General features: G+C 34.1%; 1 protein-coding gene across 1 annotated transcript in view; it reads left to right on the top strand.

Annotated features, from left to right (window-relative positions):
• Positions 1 to 5,312, top strand: part of LOC104083737 (ERC protein 2-like) — a gene marked incomplete at both ends in the record, with an annotated part of 94,682 nt that extends 89,370 nt beyond the window's left edge. The window contains one exon of the mRNA XM_009587342.1: positions 5,178 to 5,312. Coding sequence (XP_009585637.1) covers positions 5,178 to 5,312 — 135 coding nt within the window. The remainder of the gene's footprint in view (positions 1 to 5,177) is intronic.
• Positions 5,313 to 20,737: the final 15,425 nt, after the last annotated feature.

Here is a 20,737-nt window from a genome sequence, read left to right as displayed (position 1 = left end):
AGAGTGAGTACAGAGCTGGCTTAATTAGCAAACATTTTGTTAACCCTCAGCTAATGGAATTCAGGCCTGAAGCATTGGATTCATATTGGAAAACCAATTGCAGTTGCACATGCTTTCATTAAATCCAGGTTAATTCCAGTAAGTTTATGCAACTTCTGGATAAACTTGGTGAACTATATAGTCTTAAGCACACAATTTTTTAGATCCTTGCCTTCCGGATTTCAAAGTTAAAAAAAAGATTTTATTTGTGTTTTCTAAAATTGTTGTCTTAGGAAAAAAAAAGCTCTGATTAAATAATTAATTAGTAAAAATCAGACAGACTAGAACTAACCGTCTGCCACATGAAGTGCTTTGTGGAAATATTAGCATGCTTATTTTCAAATAGTGAGATTGCAAGAAATAGAGGTTCTTGGTTGTTGAAGACAACAAGAGGCCATTGCAGAATCAAAGCTAGAATGTGGGTCTCTAGATTTTAAATTCCACGCTTTAATAATCAGACCACAGCATATCTCCAGGATAGCTTGTAGGCCTTTTATCTGCCTCCCTCCCACATTATATAGGGAAAAATCCTACCCTGTTGAACGTGAATATTCTAGAAATGTTTCAAATTCCATTTAGTGAAGAGAGATTGAGAAGAAAATCCAAAGGAAAGTAATAACTATTGAATGGTATTACACCTATATCCTAGAGCAACAAATCTTACTATTTTTCCTCATTTGAACCTCATTCATGAGATTTTTGTTGTTAACTTCATCCAGATGACAGATCAAAGCATAATTCCCTATTGCCACCTTGCTAAAATATTTTTTAAAAGACAGTTTTAATATTATAGTTTTACAGTTACAGATTGCTGTTAAGCTATTTAGTCTGTTACCAGTCAATCAAAGACTTTCATTTCACTTCAGTAGATCCTTACTTAAACTCAACAGAATTTTAGGAGGACAAGAAATATCTGTCAATTTTCTTACAGTGCTAGATCATAAATTCTTTGGTAAGAGGGTTAAAAATTCAGTTACACATACCATTCATGACCTTGACAACTTAGCAAATAGTGGTATTGAATGATCAAAGACAACTGTTTCAAGCCCTAAGGGTTAATGTACCTGTGCACCTAGATTTAAGCTGCTTTTAATTCTTCTATCATTCCTTTATTTAAAAATGGATGCAGTATTTATTGACTGTAGGCAATAATTTTAAAGCAAAAAAATCTGAGGAAACTGTTTAAGCTAAAACTAATAAGGCTATACATGATCTGTAGGAGAAGCAGTTAGTTAATTGTTGCATTTTACAAGTTAACATTTTTTCTTTCCTAGTATAAATCCAAATTAAAAACTGCTCCTTCTCAGGTGTGGGCCTGGTATTCACCAGGCATTTTCAAATGTTGGTATGATAATTTTGTTGTCAGAACTGTGGCTATGTAGTGGTTTTCAGGAAAACCGTATCAATAATAATAGTTTTGAGAGGAAAATGTGAATAAAATTTTGAACTATATAATATAACTATTTCAGATATGGAGTAACTCATACAGTGTAACATATGATGCAAATTAGATATGGCACATTTTAAATGCTTGTACAATCATCACTCTAATTTTCATGAATTGTACATTCCAAGACCGATCATTTTCTCGATCATCTAGAAAAGTCATACTGAATAATCTGTTGTGCTTTCAAAAGTAATACAAGAAAAGGTCTTGGATGTTCTTGAATAGGAAATTTTCAAGTATGCTGAAGATGTTGCACGAAATGATGGCATTGCCAAGTCAGTAGGTGGTATTTTTCCCTCACAGTCAGTACTGAAGCAGTGTTCTAATGTGTTGATATGGGACCCAGACCATGAGGATTTATTGTCTGGCTGATAAACCAACGTCTTAAAATGTATATGCCTTTCTGTGTGTTTGTGTATGTGCTTGTAAGTAAGTGTAGGGGTGTGAAGCCCTGGGGTCCTGAATGAATTCCAATGTGATTAATTAATTTCTTCCTCAAATAAAAATATACCTGGCATTTCAAAGCCTACTAAGAGTTAACAAGGGAAGCAAACAGAAGTAAAGTTACAGTTTTTTGTTTAGAAGGACCTGAAAAGGATTGTATTGTTCCTCTGGATAGCTTTACTTTTGTTCCTCCCCCAGAAATCCTTCTGTTCATCCTCCTCAAAAGTCCTGCTTTTAAAAGTTTGAAATCATACCATGTTTTGTACTACTTAAGTCCTGGAAAATACAGTTCAGTGTGGAAGTATAGCACTCTGACAGTAGCTAAAGCAAAGACAAACAGAACCTCAAAATCATATTAGTTATCGTTATAAAGAGCTAGCAAATAAAACAAAAAAGCTTTTAAAAATAATATTTTGCAAAATATTTAGCATCATTTTAAGAAATTAATGACAATCACAAGTCACGTAAAAGTTTGGATGGTTTGATGATCACTTGAGTGGAAAAGAAATTCTCATTTCACATTTCTTATATTTTGCTTCCAGAACAGGCACACTAAAGGAAGCCTACTACAGCATTAACATTTCTTTGTGCACATTTTATTGCAATCTGGCATCCAAAAGGAAGAAACATTAGAAGTGGTTTATTTATATTTCAGCACCAAATTAGAAAGATGACATCATTCATTTACAGTTCTTATCCCATGACACGTCTAATCCCCAACACCTCATTACAGGGGACACTTTTAGGATTGCATATATCATCTTGTTTAACTTTTGCATTCTTTTATGGAATACAGTTGAAAGGTAGGAAATTTAAGGTTGTTCACTGATAAGAAAATAAACTAATAAAATGTTAGGAGCTTCCCCAAAGAGGCAGGATATTACAGTGTTTACAGTAAGTGGGTTATTATTTGTCTATTAATTCTCCATCTTTTCCACTCTTTTGTTCAAAAGGCCTTCCTCTTTGAATCTGAAGACAAAGAGACCAACTATGATGATTCAGATTGAGTTGGTCTTTTGGCAAAATTGGTAGAAATTCATAGCTGAAATTCATACAGCTGTATGCTTCCATGTTCTTCTCTGGGAGGGAGAAAATGAAATGGTTCCAACTGTGCAGAAAATAGTGTTAAAAAATGTGAAATAATACCATATAGTGCCAGTGTAATTCCTGTTCAAAGGAATCCACCACTTGACCTGTGGAGGACATTTATTCTGTAACACACTGGGAAAATGCTCTTTTAGTGCTATAGAGATGCTCAGAAAGAGTCTGACAGTGGCTAAAGCATGTGCACATCCGATCTGTGGTTTTTCCTCTATCTTGTTATTATGGATGCCTTAAGGGTTTGGTTTAGTTCGTTTTTTACTTGAACTGAGTACAGATCCCCTCCTGTAAAATAGTTTTCTATGAACCTTCTAATGGACATCACGTGAAATGCTTGAGAAGCATTGTGACATTTCAAAAAAAATTAATTGCTAAAAACATGCATCAGGATTTCCTGTGATCCCTGTTGTTCATAGTTTTCCTCACATTAGATTTTGCTATACTTCAAATATAGTGTAATATTAATATTTAGTTTGCTTTTTTCCCAAACCTCTTTTCTACTTTATCAAAAAACATTAAAATTGGGAAATTTAATAGCAATCTCTGAGTTTTTACATTTTCTAGTATTACCTATACTTACCTGAAATTTTCCTAACGGAGATTTTGGTACAGGATTGTTCTCATAGGAAAATCAATTTACAATAGTCCTGGAAGTAAATTTAGGGGGACACTAGCTATCCCATGCGCACTTCGAATTGGAAGCCAGTTAGACCTGTTAATATAGGAACATACCCAAACGAGTTGTGTTTAAATTCATCTGGTTTAGTTGGTCCTTTAGAATGCATTAATTTGGGCAAAGTCCTGGGGTAATGTGTTTAGCCAGCATCCTCACTGGAGTTAGCATGAATCCTGCTACCTTGGAGCATGGGTAGAACTAAACTGTTGCTTTTTGCAATTGATTTCAGACTCTTATCTTAACTGTTCACCAAAAGTGTGTGTGCAAAGTAGACTTGTTTGTGCTTGACCAACTCAAATGATGTCCACATAGAGAATTGCACAAAGTAGATAATGCTCCTTCAAGAACAACCTTTCTCCTATAGGATTCAGTGAGATTTTTGAAGATGATATTGTGTGTTAAGACTTCTATCTTTTCTTCAGTCGTCTGCATGATATTAATTGTATATGTCTCTAATTGATTCTTCTAATTTTGGAAGAGGTCTTTGAGAGTTGACAGCATTTTCTTCTGGATTTTGTTAGTGCAAAAATAAGTAAAACTTGATTACAGGTTAACAAGTTTGCCTGAGACAGCCTTCAGTCCTACTGACAGAAAAAAAAAAAGTACCGTATCCACTGGTATTGGGCAACTGGTAGTAAGATATTTTTGGTATTATGAGCAAGGTTTGAATTATTCCAGTCTATATATTTCATGGTATGGAATAATTGTAACAGTGATAAAAAGCAGCAATGTATCTTGTTATCTCATGGTGACATAGATTTTATCATCTGTACACAGCAGTAGCTGAAGTGTTGATCTTTTTTTCAAGACTTATATCTAAGACTTACTTTCAGTCAGTAATGTGTGTCAAGTTCCGTAATCACTTATTTCTCTAAGTGCCTGTGTCTGTATCAGTTAGTTTTCAGATTCTTTTAACTTACTGCTTAGCAGGGTGATCCTGGTGTACAATTAAAATAATTAAGCCAAAATAGAGCTTTTAGCATAACTATTCATGATTGTTGTTGACATGCTTCAGTAGCTAACTGTAAATATTTGAAGTACACCTAGTATTCCTTTCAGTGAGATTTTACAAGTTAATTGGCAAGACATAATAATAGACTGGAAAAAATAGGAAACTGTTCTAAAATAGTACATTTAGAAAAGCTGAATGTATTTATTGACACCCTTCAAACATAACATCCTTGATACCGTTTTCTGACTTCTTTGTGCAATTCTACTCTGTGAAAACTGAGACAGAAGATGTGTTCACATACTTTGTTATCTTTTTCTATTTCTGTTTCCTTTTCTTTGTGAGCCAGCAGTCTGGACTTCTATTGTTAGATCCTTACAGCTACAAAAAAAAAAAAAAAAAAAAAAAAAAAAAAGAAAAGAAAGAAAAAAAAAAAAGAGGGCTCAGAATCTTCCAAAAACACTCTTAGAGTAATATATTCCAGCATGTAACAGAATTGTCTCACTTTACATCTTAAACAGACACAAAACAGAATGAAACTGATGGCAGATAACTACGATGATGACCATCACCACTACCACCACCATCACCACCACCACCATCATCGATCTCCTGGGAGGCCACAACACTCCAACCACAGACCCTCTCCAGATCAGGTTAGTCATCATTTTTTCACCTTCAGTTTTATAATTTTACTGTTTTGATATTTCAAGATAAAATAAATATTCCAAAGAAATAATAAGCAAGTGATGTGTTCTTTGAACTGAAACTAGTAGCTCTGGTATTTATTTCCATCCCTGAAACAATTTAAACATTTTGGCTTTTTGTGTTTTTCTTCCCTATCTTTCTTTAGAAGTTTTGCAGCTATTTTCAGCATTTCAGAAGTCAACATTTTCAGTAGAAAACCAGTGAAAAATCTCCTACTTAGTGATTACTAGTGATTACTAGTGATTACAGAAGTATGCACTTTTTGGCATAATTTTTTGTTTATTTAAAGTAAATGGATTAATCATTAGTATTGCAAAACCTGTGCAGCAATTCCCATTGGCAACTTCTAAACCAATGGTTCTAAACTGTTTTTGAAAGTATCTTTCTGATGAAGCTTTCAAATAACAGATATAGCTTAAAATCAATACTGATGCATTTTTAACTAGGCAAGATTAACCAAATTCCAGAGATGTTTTAGTTTAAAAATGCTTAGTAATTCAGTATTTTTCTTCTTAGAATATTATTCTTCTTAGAGTCCTGTGTTTCAGAAAGGGCAAATAAGTGTTCTAATAACATGGTCTTCTAGAGTATGTTAATTGAGCATGCTAGCAGTGAACCTTTTCTCCTCCACTCAGGGTGTAAAAACATCCATAAGCCCAATACTAGTTTGATTTTGTAAATTTCAATATTTGTTTACAAATAAATACAATTTTTAAACAAAAATACTTTTGTAAATATGTAACTCATTTGCTTTTATTGATAATATTTTAGAATATTAATGATATGAAAGTTAAGTGAAAATTAAAATACAAAATTATTAAAACAAGTTTACTGTCACATAGTTTTAAATTAATATTTACACTGTGTATGTTTGGAATGAGAAGGTAATGATGTTCTGTGGTTTATTAGCATTCCAACACTTTGTCTTTTGGAATACTTTAATGTGGTTTTTCAGATACCGTTGCTGTCAATAGGCAGAAATTTGCTAAGCGTGCAAGCTCAGTGCTTCTGGTTCATAGACAACTGGGTGAAGCAGACATCTTGACCAAAAAGTTTATTGTTTTGATGTGTTTGAAACAGATGTTTCCAAACAGAAAATGCAGTGTCTTTTATTTCTGGAAAGCTTAAAGACCAGATCCACCAAAAATAAAGTATCTGCTTTAATTTTATAGTTATAATATTGAAAACAATGCTGTAGTGTTGCTATAGCTATTAGTAATAACGTTATAGTTATTAGTTATAAGTTATAGCTAGTTATCATTATAAAGTTATAGTATTGAAAATAATAAATTATTTAATTCATTATGTAATTATATATTATATACATTACATTTGTATATATACACACTAAAATAGTATTTCAAATTCTAGTGTCAACTTTATCTCATCCTTAAAATACCCTTCTGCCAGTGAAAATGTTTTCATAATTGTTTTCTGAGGTGTCTGGGTCTGATACTGTTTAAAATTTGTTATGGTAAAAAATAGTGTGTGTGTGTACATGCATGCGTGTATGTGTATATGTGTATGAAATGCTAAACCACAAGAAATACAAATGAAAGAAGCTAAGCTGTAGCATATGAAATTTCAAGAAACGAACCTCTATTTTGAAATTAAAATATATATGTAAGCCATGCTGCCAGCATGCCATGTGTTTCCAGCTGATACTGGGTGCCACTATTCCATTTCAAATGAATATGCTTAGTAAGTGGAGAGCTTGTCAGCTATGGATGAAGTCTTGCATGAAGATGACTTTCAAATTTTAAGATAGACTTCTTTTCACTATATGACTCTTTAGCCTACCACAACGAGTGAGAGTTGTAAACTGTAGGAGTTTTAGGAGGAACTCAGTCACAGTAGGACAAGGGGGAAAGTTATCTGTATATGTATTTATCTGGAGTAGGAAAAATATTCTATAGAAGCAAGTAACTCTTTTTCAGGTAGAGAACCCTGGGGAAAAATAAAACATTGCTTTTATATGAAGAATCATTGTTTGATACTAAATTAGTTTATAAGTTCATAATGTCTTAAGAGATTGGTAAAGTTGTAACAGGGATGTATGATACACTACTTAATTGGGAATAGGAGACAAAGAGGCAAATGACGCTTTTTTTAGAATGACCAATAGAGTTGTACTGAAGACAGGAACTGGTAAGTATGAGAAAACTCAATTTCTTAGATACCAACTTAAAAAAACCCAAACCTGAATAACAGAACACAGAATCCTTTGAGTTCTTGGAACATGTTAAGAACAACTTTTTCTTTCAGAAACTGGAGAAGGATATTAAGGACTTGCTGTCTTTGTTTTAGTTCTGTTTCTGATTAACAGAGATAAGTTGGCTGAGTTTATAAAAGAAGGAAAAATTGTCTGAAAATGACCATGAAATAAAAAATGTTTTGGCTTTGTGCAAGGAATAGAATGAGAAAAACAGAATGAAGGCAAGAGACGTGAAAAAACAGGTAACAACCACCTCTGTGTTACTGAAATCCAGACACTGGTTTCAACTAATTCAAGAAACCTGAACCTGTAAAGAAAACTTGAGGGACAAGACAATGTAAGAGAGCTAACGTTTAGTGAAGAAGGCACTTTTTAATGCACAATAACAGGTTATTCAGAGAAGAGAACGGGTAAGAATAATAATGAAAGTCTGTATCAAAACATCTTCAAGAACTTAAAAAACTTAAGAAGTTGTATGAATGATGGAAATGGGTACATGATTAAAGACAGAGCACATAAAATACTAGCTATTTCACTAGTACTAGTACTCTCAGTTTTTCTCTGAACTGTTTATGGTTATATCCAACAGCTCTCATGTAGGATATAGGAGATCCTTGGAGACTCGAGGAAGGCAAACACTGTTCTCACCTTTACAAATAAAATGTGTGGGGATCTATGAAAAACTTTATTTTAGACCCTGGAAAGTAGTGGAAGAAATTATTAATCAGTGAATCAATAGAAAACCTGTAGTCTCTTTACTGTTCATTTTCAGTAGCTTGATGTCTGTATCAGACTGTATGACGGTATCTGTCTATCCATCTCAATGTGTATCAGATCACTTTATACTTGCTTCGCCCTTATCCTCTTTTCCTCGTCATCAACTGGTGGTTCCTATCTTAGAGCAGATAAACTCTTTTTATGTTACATTCTTGAAGTTATGAGGTTGTTTACCACTATGTACTCACTTTATTCTTGCGCTCTTTCCTAGGTGACTGTTTTGGGCCACTCTCTAAAAGAGAATGCAGGTCTAGATGGCTGTTACATAGTATACCCATCCTATATTTAGTCTTTCTATATTTGTCAAGGGCAAATTATGTCAAGCAAATCAAATTTCCTTTGATAGGGTAACTGGCTTTGTGGCTAAAGAAGAAAGTGGTGGCTGTGACATACTTTGAATTTGTAAGACCTTTAACACTGTCCCACCATGTATTTGTAATATACAAATAAATACATTAATTTTAATGTAATTAACATGTAATGTAAAATGCATTACAATAATAAAAGCTGTAACTATAAATAATGCTATTTTAATTTAATTAATTATGAAATCACCATGAGATGGGTGCGCAACTGATACAAATAACATGCTACAGACAAATTTTCCGTTACTCATTGTCAGACAGGAGGGACATTTACAGCAGGGTTCCAAAGAGGTATGTCCTTTATCTGCTTCTGTGGAGTATTTTTTTAGAAATTATTTCAATGATGAAATAGAAAAAACCATGAATATTGTTGATAATAAACCAAGCTGCAAGAAGCTGCAGGCATAGTAGGAGCAGTTAAACTGCTCAATAAGCGGCTCCAGTCTCAACAAACTGGAGAGAAAGTCTAGAATAAGTAATCTGAAATTCAGTAAAGGCAAGTCCATTTACAAGGGAGAAGTCACATGTACTGATAAGGCAATAGCATGGACAAAGGAATCTGGATTGCACATAATATATGGCAACAATGGAATACCATTGCAATGAAGTTGGATCTAATTCTGGGATGGATGTAATACTGGAAAAGAAGCAGGAAGCAATTACTCTGCTCTTTCGAGCACTGGTGAGACCTCATCTGAAAAGCTGTATACAGTTTTGATCACCATGCTTTAAGAAAGATAGACAAATTAGAAAGGGACAAAAGGAGAGCAACAAGAATGATAGGCATTTTGGAGAATATGACCTATGAGGAAGGCTTAAACTGGGTTTGTTTAGTCTAGAAAGTACTAAAGAGGAGACATTAAGTCTTCCAATACATAAAATGTTGTTGTAAAGAAGACGACGAACAATTGTATTCCAAGGCCCACTGGAGAAAGAATAGGAGTGGTAAATTTAATTTATACCAAGAATAACTAGGTTAGTTATTAAAAAAAAGAAACTTCTTCACTATGAGTCTAATGAATTTGTAAGTGGAAAGAAAATGTGGACATTATTTCATATAGATGTAATGGAAACTCCTTTCTTGGAGGTTTTTAACAGGTTAGATGAGTATCTGTGGCACACGATAATAGCTTTATCTCATCTTGTGTTGGTGCATTGGGCTTGGAGTAGGTGTTCTCCTGAAGTACTGCCATCCCTAAATTTCCACAAACTCTGTGAACAATGGATTAGCTCAGCAAATATTTACTTGTAAAGCAAGCAAATAGGAGATTCATAGCAAAATCCTTGCTGAAATAATCTTTGAGAACAGCACAGTCAATGATAATCATGGGTGAACTCCAGTCATTGCTTTAGCTTACATTTTTCAGTCATGGATTTTTTTTTTTTTTTTTTTTTTACTTTCTGTGTTGTGTTATTTACCATTCCGTACAGCATTCTTTTGTACAATTTGTACATTTTTGTACATTCTTTTGTAATTTGATTGCCATGTGCCAACCTGTATTTCCCATTCAATGGTGTATTACACATAAATTCTAGATATGTGGGTTTTGATGACCATAATCCAACATACTGCTAGTGGTTTGAAACCACAGAATAAACTGAGAAAATAATAAACTTGCAAATCATCAGAGGGCGTTTTTAATTCTATACACAATAAAGTGATGCATATTGTAACATAAATGCCATTTAATTTAGTGAATGCTAGGGAGGGTTTTTGAAAGTTTTCTCAGAAATTCTGGAGAGAAAGAGATAGTTGAATGTAAGTGTTAATCTTGAAACATTTCTCATTTCTATAGATAATACTGGATTTTCTAATTTATACGCTACATTTATATAGAGAAATACATGTATGTTATTATATATGGCTGTAAAAGTATGCACATGCACATTTGAGTACACATTTGTAAGGAAGAATAAGACATTTTCCACTTACTAATGTAAAACGCTGTATATATGCTAATGTGAGTCTATACCCCCTTTAAAGAGAATGGTGTACCACCAGACTCTTGGAAGAAAAATATACACACATCCTGCTTTAAATATGCGTACTTTTTATGTGGTGCTGTTTGGTTCAGGTATTGACATTTTGTTTTAATGATCATGTTTTTGTTATAACTGTTACTCGATATCATACCCAGCTACGGGCAGCATGTGGCAGCATGGTTCTAGATGTAGTAAAGGATAGGATCTCTGACTTCTCTTGGAGGAACTAGTTGGGCACCTTTTTTCAGATGTAATGGATGTGTTTAGGTCTTCTGGATGCTGCTAGGGAGCAAAGCCAAGTTTCCAGCCACTTTTTGCCTTTGTCCCCTCTTTTTTTGCTCTTCTGTTTAGGGAGAGGTATAGGTTGGCAACCTTGTTTGCCCTTGTATATCTGGATCTAAACTCTGGGGAAGATGTAAGAAAACTTCACAAGCAGTAGGAAAAGACTAACTCTCCTCTGCCCATACACATGGTCATGTTACAGTGAGTCATGAGGTGTTCCCTAGTTATGTTGGTGCATCTGATTTTTATTTGATATAAATAAATTTCTGGGGATTGAGTGCTGCCATGTCAATAACATTGCAATATTAACCATTTTTACTAGTCTTTAAAAAACTTGGAAAAAAAGATAATTTTGCAGCTTTGCACTAAAAACTTAAATTTATTCTCTTCAGTTTTGGCTTGAGAGTTGGCAATCTTTCTTAAATTCCACCTGGAAACATTTTGGCAGTCAGTGTATATCCTGGAGTGTGGGTGTAGTACTCCTAGCATGAAAATGAGCTTAATAAGCATTCTGTACTAGCTTCAGTTTCCAAGGAGTTGTAATATGTAGCCCCTTGTAGAGTGCATTACGGTAATCTAATCTGGATCATTGCATCCAAGATCTATCTGGAACGAAAAAACCCCATGGCTAAATACATTTGAGCTTCCAGATTTAGAAGCTGTCCTGCCCCATAGAGTAAACTTCATCACGAAGCCTACTGTCCAATTCCCTGCCTCTCTTGTTTCTCACCTCTACATACCTACTGTTTTTCCTTAAAACCTTTTTCTCCTGGCCTCAGTTGCCCACATCATCTTTCAGTTTTATTCCTCGTATTGAAAGTGTTTTGAAGGAAGTGCCTGTTTGTGTCACACAAGTGACTGTGTGCTCTTGAAGCAAATTGCTGTTACCGTTGAAAGTTGATAGGCATCAGCACATTTGTATTCCCTGCCACAGCTGCCTTACTGTACTGCAGTCTTTTTGTCCTTTTTTTCTTGCACTTTTAGTGTCATAACAGGCCTGTAAGTTACTAACCAACAGGGAATTCTGTCTCACTAACCACAAGTCTGGTCAAATTGAGACATCTCATTCCCTTTGGTTTTCTAATCTCAAAAGCCTTTCTGCCCCTCCGTGTTTGTATCCTGTTCTGAGTTTAAGGTCTAGTCACCCATATTCACTCACTATTAATTTCCGTGGGCACTTCACATTCCTTGCTGTCTCTGAAACAGTCCTTAACTTATTGGCAGATATGACAGATCTCTGACTCTAGGATGGTATCTACATAACAAATAGTGTTCTTTTGCTATCACCCAGGACTTTCTTGTTCAAGTTCATGAGGTCTTTGCTATGTGGTTGAAAGGACCTAAGTTCAAGTTGCTGCTTATGGACAGTAAAAAACTGTACTTGATTACTTAAATTAAAAGCAGCATCTCTACATAAAAAAGGGACTTAAAAGAAGTTGTGTAGGTAATCTATGACATGTATGTGTCTAGGATATACTTAAATTAGTTTGATGGCATTCTTAGTAGGAAGTTATGCTATTTGAGAGGGCATATGGAAGAACTTGATTCTGCATCCACACAGTGGAAGACTGAAGGTATAGCATCCAAGGAATTTTCATACTTTAGGACTTTATTGCCAATCCTGATGATTATAAGAATTATCAAATCTTCTTACTTCCTATAGTACTGGAGATTTTTAAAGACATAAAATATAAGGTGTTTCTCATCTCATAAGAGTTTCCTGAATTCCCAAGCTGTAGTTGAATCAAACTTGAATGCTTTACTCCATGGTCACCAAGGCTACAAATACATTTTAATTTTGTTTTATGATAAGAGATGATATTCTCATAAAAAATCTGATTTTTAGAAAAATATGAATATCGTAGGGCGTGCCATAAGGCTGTAGGAACTGGCTGCTTTCCAAAAAGTTAAGTTGGTCCTATTCTTAGAAGCTGTAATTGAGGATGGAATGTCACGTGGTGGTGTAAGCATGTAGCATGTCTTTTTACATCTTTTAATCCAATCTGGCTACATAGAGATTTTGTTCCTATTTAAAACATTTTTGATGGCCCTTCTACAAGGTGGTGGTGTTTAGAAGTAATTTGTCACAAACTCACCTCAAGTTTTCCATTACTCTGAAATCTCAACAAAGAGGCCTAAAAGGTAGTTCAAGGTTTCTGAACTGTCCTCTTATCTAAAGGAAAAGTCCTCCTTATTAGGACAGTGATGGGGCAGTGTGTATCTATGAAACTTCCCTTACTGCCACTCTCCATTCAGAAAGCCAACTTTTGAAGAACTATCTGCTAGCTGTCTTAGTACTAAATATGTGTCGTTTTAAAAAGTTTTTTTTAAAGTATGCTGGTAAACTCATTCATTTGAGAAAAGAAATCACATGAAATGATGCAGAAAACCTGACAACAATCTGACTGTTGTGAAGCAGGAGTATGCCACTAAAAACTAACTTTTTGAAGAAGACCATATGCCCTCAAAGAAGTGTTTATTGATTTGTAAAGTGGTGACTGGTCTTGGCAACAGGTCTTTATTCATCAGCTGGAACTGCTAAATATCCTTGGAGTTGCTGAAAGACAATACATGAAAAAATCTGAACAGGTCAGATGGGATTTTATTTGAGGTGGATGACTTCGAAATCAGAGCCACAGGACAGTCAAACAATGATTATTATTTTAGCGTCTGGATCCTGATCTGCAAATCACTGTATTGATCTATATATAATTTTAGGGGAAAAGAGTGCATGCTACTTTGTGTATTTTGGCAGCCCTGGCTGTTAGCACAATGCCTTATATTCTGTGGCCATACTGGAAAATTGCCAACCTCAAACTCTTGAATAGGCCTGAAGAATATCGAAACTGGGGTTTGTCTTTGAAAAAACCCACAAAACCAAACAACACAACTTAAAAGGAGGACAAACATAAACCAAACCAGATTATTTTAGCTTATTCAAATAACCATGGTTATTTGAAAAGCATAAAATTATTCAAATTTCTTTAGACTTTGAGTAGAAAGTTCAATCTGAGCAGAATTTTAGTATCTGGAAAACTGAAATATCATGTTTGGGAGTTTTCTGCAACATTAAAACTTTGTCTTTTAGTTGTTCAGGAAAGAAGAAACAAAAATAAGGGGAGAACCCAAAGCACCAGTGACATTTTAGTATATAAAAGAAGCGATATGATATAGCTGTTTAGTGCACTAAGTTGGAATTATTGGCTCCCTCCCTGACCCAGATTTTGTTTAATATTCTGTATGTTTCTTTATCCTGTATGTTTACACGTTGTATTTGGGCAGGTGTGAGCTTGCTCTTGTCTGTTCACTAAATGCACATGAACTTGTTCTGCTGGTGCCTCAAGCTGCAAGGAAGCACGCAATTGCATTAGCACAGTGCTGAGCCTGCACTAAGCTCATTGGAGTCACATGGATTTATTTAATTTAGGAATTTGGGCAGGGCAAGGATTGCTTGTCGGTATATTCAGTATAAACAATCCCAGGCATATCCACTGTATATAATTAGTATTGTGCTGAATTAATTAGTGTTTTGAGATCTCAGGAGTGCAGTGCAAATTAGTCATATAAATGCTTTCACATTTTTAAGTATTTCCTCTAATTTTTCATCTTTGCTACACATATTTTCCCTCCAGAACAAAGAACTTGTGAGTCATATCACACATTGTTCAGACTTGTTGAACTGAATGCAATAAAATCCTATTTGTATCATGGTCACCATTAAAAAGTCAATTTTCTGATTAAATTGTATGCAGTTATCATAGCTATATTGTTTACTATAAACACGCTGCTGAATGGCAAATACTTCTCTTCTAATGAAGATGTAATTTCTGTCTAAGCATTTCCCAAAATATGATATCAGTAAGTGTTATCATATGCTTATTTCAGTAGATATGAAGAAATTTTCCTGTCTCTGATATCTGTCTAGGTATTTCTATCTACTTTACCCTAAAACTGAAATAGTTTTCCACAGAGGCTTGCCCAGATTTTGAGGATAATGTGATTGGTTTCAAACCTAAATTTAATTGTAGATTACATTGTACTTGTGATGGAACAAAAGAAAGAGCCTTGAAATTTGGAAGAGTCTGCTCTGAGTTTGATTTTATATTTCAGGGATACGCTAGTTCTTGATTTTGGTATACTGCCATTTTATGGTTACAAACCTTGTGCTCTACTCAAGGTTTCTCATTTAAGTAAGAGCCAATAAAAGTTTGCAATATTTGTTAATGCTTTTGTTATTCCTACCTCTTAATTGTAATGATATTGTAGCCAGATAATTTTTCATGTACCTTTTAATTATATTAAATTTGTAATTTGAGTAAAAGACCAGCTAAACTGGTGCTGTATGAAAAGTAAGAAGTAGAAAATAGGTTCTGCTGTCTATGATACCTCCAGGAGATGGATTTTGTATATTGAAAAGTTATACCTCTCCTTTGCTTACAGAAATGAATTTATTTTATGTTTTGAGGTTTAATGAATGTGATATAAATGTATACATACTGGTCAGTGTGTATATTTATATATATCTATATTTATATGTTAGCTTTGCAGTCTTTTCCACATATGGAAGAATTTTTTGAGATCATGTTTAGCTATAGAAACCTCTCCCCCTCACTTCCCCTGAAAGTGTGTGTTAGAATATAAAACACTTATATAGAGGTTTACATTTATCTTATATTTCTTACTAGAAAAATTAGCTGCCACCATCATAGTCTAAAACAGGTCTTTAGACCAGCTGAAAGAGCCAAAAATGCATTTCTGGGAGACAGTAACTTGATAACAAAAGTTGCATATCTGGCGCTGGTTACTTAAGTGAGATAACATGTCACAGGCTTTCACTACAAAGGGGACCATAAATTTTTGCATTGCAAATCTGATTTCACGGACCACTTCTTGTAAGAAGCATTGGGTTTCCGCTTCATCTAGTGATAAAGCTTTAGAATGCATGAGTATCTGGTGAAACATCTTATTCATGTTAATGCTAGTCTGAGTGTTGTAAAGTAAGTGGTCAGAAACAACCTTCCGCTTACCCCTATCACCAGTATTTATGTTTGATTTTAGCCTAACTATATACAAATAGAATAAATGGTGAGATGGGTCATTTTCATAATTGGATGATGCATGGTTACTTGTGACCCTTTCTATTATGGATAGGTTTGAAAATAGACCTGTGACATAAATCCGTATTGCTGAAGCAATTTTTAAGATTTATTCAACTTTTTGAATATACAAATGAAACATAAAATAAAGACCTTCTAAAACTCTACACACCACACTTGAATTAATCCACTGTTAGTCTTTCCCCTTTCCAGTTACAGGCTCAGTTCTTCAAATCATTCATGCACAAAACTCTTCTGTAGTCAATTGTTCTGTGTATGGAGAGTTTGTGAGATTAGTCCTCAGCTATGTTTGCTCCTAGAAATTGAGTAGCAGATAAAAGTCTCTCTAAGCTCTGAAAGATTCTGATTTTAGGCTAAATTCTTGATTTGAAAGAAATGTCATTACTTAGCAGGTAGATTTCTGTATCACAAGGAGAAATTAATATTTGTTAAGGTAATTGTTTGCTGTAAGTAGGACAGTTTCACAGTCCGGAGCCAGTAGTTACATGTTTAATGACCCATTAGTAGCCATAGATAATAATGAGAGTAGCGTAAATCAGTCATCAGAAAGTTAGTTCAAGAGATGAGCAGGTTATCACTCGATTTATTTAACCCAAGTTAAGACATTAATTCTTAGCATGCCGGCACATGAAAGGGAAATGTGATGAGCCTTGTCAGGAAGGGTCTTCTATTGTGGGAAGAGAGCCAGAAAAGCTTAACTCATCACATTTTTAATGTTGCCTGTGTTGCAAAAGCTTTTGTCTAAAAGGAGATTAGGATTTTTTTTTTTTTTTTAATTTAAAGAATGGATTTTATAAAGATACTTGCATACCACAAAAGTGAGGGGATGTGTGCTATACTTCAGCTTCGTGGAAGTATTTGCTGTCTGGTTTTTAAGTCAGTTTCGCTATATTCTTCACTTCAGGTAATCAAATTTTATACACCAGTGGGCCTCATAGTAATGCAGAATTTTGCAGTCTTTAAGTGCATCTACATTAGGGTTTTAGTTCTGATCAAGAGTGCAGATTTGAATCAAATCTCCTGATCATTCCCACTTACTGCACTATGATTCTATATCCAGAAGCAGTGTTGGAGTGGGCACACTGAATTCCTGTTCGATTAAATTTAACTGAAAGATGCATTCCAGGAGGTTCCCCAACACTGAAATTGCTGAAGGGAATTCAGTCTTGGAGATAGAGCAAAATTAATCCAGAATACCCCCCCAAGATAGATGTATTGTACAAATGCTGATTCTCAGTACCAGTTGTATTGGCTATAGATCTATTGCTGTTGCAACACACTGCTAAATATAACCTCTTGCAAGTATTTCACATTCACCGGTAATCAAGAGTATGCTATATGCAGAATGGTTATGAATAGGCTTATAATTTCTGGCATCTTACTGTTAAATTTTTTTAGATATACTTAATCATGTCATGTAGGCCATGATTAAAGTTATCCTTTGTTTCTAACCTGCTGTGTAATGTAGCCCCTTTTATCTGGAAGGCCACTGTCTCAAATTTACTACTGAAACTGATGAACCTTAAAGAATTGATGGCTGAGAAATGTGCCTGCAAAACTTGTATTGAGATACACTTCAATAATAAAACAGAAGACATCTTTATACAAGCTTTCTAAGTCTGTGTGTAGTGTTTGCCAAGCACTATTCTTTAAGTTCCTCAACTTGCTACTTTGAAGCCAGTTTTGAGGTTTTAACGTTAGGTTTTGTGGCAATTGGATCAGAACAGTAAATCATGTTTAGTAACACCAGATATTTCCTTTTAATATGTTAAGCAAATATGATAAGTAGCAGTACAGAAAAAATAAAGGACTAGCAAAAGGATGAGATAAAATCAATGAATTAATAAATAGCCCATGTACAAAGGCTTTCATAGTACTTGAGATTATGCCACTGTACTGTACCTAAATATATGTCCAAATTAGAGACTTGGATGTCAGTCCTAAAAATACAAGGCATTCAGTATCTTAAATATTTTGAATTTATAATAATTTTATAATAATTAAGCTTGTATATTGATTTATCAGTTAAAATATTATTTCTTGAACATTCATTTTTTCCCTTTTTCCTTGTCTATAATTGAGATTTTGCTTTGCAGTTTTTGCTATTGAATTGCTATTCTTGACCCTATAAACCAATGAAAGATCCAAGTTTAAAAAGCAGTTAATGTACACAAACATTAATCAAAAATTGCTTGATTATAGTTTATTGTTTGAAAGAGCCATAGATTAATGATTCTGTAGGATACACACTGATACGAAAGACTAAGCATACTTCTGGATCCAATATTAATAAATGATAAGGCATAACTGCAGCTTTCATTTTGCTTCACAGTGTGTGAAGAATGCAAAAATAGGTAATGAACTTCATTTGTCTCAGAACATCAGTGAAGAATTCTGTATTCTCTTACATTATGTGTTTGCATTGAGGTACGAAACCCCTTAGCTTCTTGATAGAATAGTTTATTCATAAAACCAATGAAAACTACAATCCTGATTCTTACAAGCTTTTTATCCAGTGCTTTTGGGTAGTTTTCCCTGTTCATACATAAAAATCTGTAAAGCCTATAACACTAGGTTAGGATTAAATATCCACTCCTCAAAATGTAACAGGCAGCAGGGACAAGGATAGTTGAGTCTTATCTCATAACTTTGATCCAATGCACTAGAAGGAGGTAGTGCAGGCTTGAAAACAATCTGTCTGCATAATGGGAATAGTAAGTGATCAATGAGTTCTTTTAATATTCCTTTAAGATCTTGCATGTGTGTGTTCTGGCTTCTGTTAAATTAAAAAGTGAAAGCACATATCATGAAATTATGGTTCTTTGGTTTAATCCTATTTTTTAAATGAAAAAGACGGTTGACATTTCCGATATCTAGGAATTTTACTTTTCTCCTCAACTATCATCAAGCACCAAGTATTTTTAGATCAGTGCATTACCTACCATCAATATATGACATAATTAGCTAAACAATAACATATTAGGTAATAAAGCACATAATTATGAAACATTGGGCTTTTTTGATAGAGATGCTAAGTGGGTGAGCTCTGCTTAGGTTAGTGCAAGTCTATTTATCTTCTATAAATAATTAGTGTGTAGAATTGAAAATGAGATATGAACAGATTTTCTGGGGTAGGTATAAATCAAGTCAAAATACTATATAGATATAGTTTTTTAAACCAAGACAGTATGTTGAGACTGGTTTTGAGAATGCTTTTAGTATTAAAAATTTAAAATCCAGTGAGGGTTTGTTTTTTCTATTCAGTTGTCTGTCAAAACAGATCACTATGTTTAATTAATTTTTTATGAACTTGTTAATCACTAATGGAAAATACATAGTAAACTCTTCTGTGTACAGAATAAGATCATGGCACAGACATACTCACTAAAACAAATGTGAGGAAAAAAGATCGAAGAGGATTTTTATTAATTGTAATGTTGAAGGTGAAGTGGACCATGATCATAATCTGGACCTGACCACTCAATAATTTCTTCATTAAATCTGTAATTTTTTGAATTATTTTGAATACAGTTAGCCATATCTTTTAGAAATTGTCTAAGTCTTGATATAAAATCTTCAAGCCATCCAGAACTGATGCGCCATTGAAAAATATGTACCATATTTGCAGTGTAATTACAACCTATAAATCTCTATCTAGCTTTAGTTGTGCTGGAGAAAAGAGCTGTCTCCTTTTCTGTATGTGTTAATTAATAGTGATCAAACAATTTTTTAATATTTTCTGAGTGACCAGTTAGGTTGAGTCTCTTTTGTTTCTCACTGCCAAATTTGTTTTTCAATAATTTTGTAGCTGTTTCCTGATCTGGTTACAGTCTTTCAAATATCCACAAGCGTATGACACGAGCACCAGATGTGTAATTCTATTAATGGTCTTATGCTACTGCATAGAGATACAGCAAACTTTTTGATGTTTATTTCTCTGCCTGTATTTGTCTTTGTAAATTCAACATTGTATCACTTCAACCATGATCTGTAAAGCCCTTTTTGATATCATCGATTTCAGATGCAGTCCCCTGTATTCTAAGTTTGCCCTGTACATTTTCAAATGATGATATTGTATACATGATTTCAGTCAGGTATGTGGCTGATAACATTTATTCAGCTAATCCCAAATACGTTCACTTTTCCAAGCAGTCTTTGTCAGGCTTTTCTTTCAGATCATGGGAATACAGAACAAGTTTGGGATGAGAAAAGATATCTGCAGGTCCCCTTCCTTCTCCAGCAACATTCATTCTACACAGAGCTAATTTTGCTGACACTGTGTCTTGTGGCACATAATCAAATGCCTTACAGAAATCTCAGCATATTATTTCAAAGCACTTACCTTATCAAAAAGAGTCTCTATGTAATTGAAAAAGATAAAAAGTTATTTTGACAGAACCAGTACTCAATAAAGCGATGTTGATTGACACTAACTCAGCTCCAGCTTTTAATTTATTGTGTATTGTATATCAGGATCAGTGTCAAACTATATAGTCTGTAATTTCCCATAATACTCTTTAAAAATATTTGACAATATTTGATTTTTCAACTCCTCTAGAATTCTGCCAAAAAGAGATCACGCAAATAATTGAAGTAAAAATGAACGTCTGCCTGTTTGAAGAATTACAATACAC

Source organism: Fulmarus glacialis, unplaced genomic scaffold, assembly GCF_000690835.1.
Source record: "Fulmarus glacialis isolate BGI_N327 unplaced genomic scaffold, ASM69083v1 scaffold1321, whole genome shotgun sequence".
Classification (NCBI taxonomy): Eukaryota; Metazoa; Chordata; class Aves; order Procellariiformes; family Procellariidae; genus Fulmarus; species Fulmarus glacialis.
Note: the sequence above shows the minus strand (reverse complement) of the source record. Positions and strands in the feature narration are given on the sequence as shown.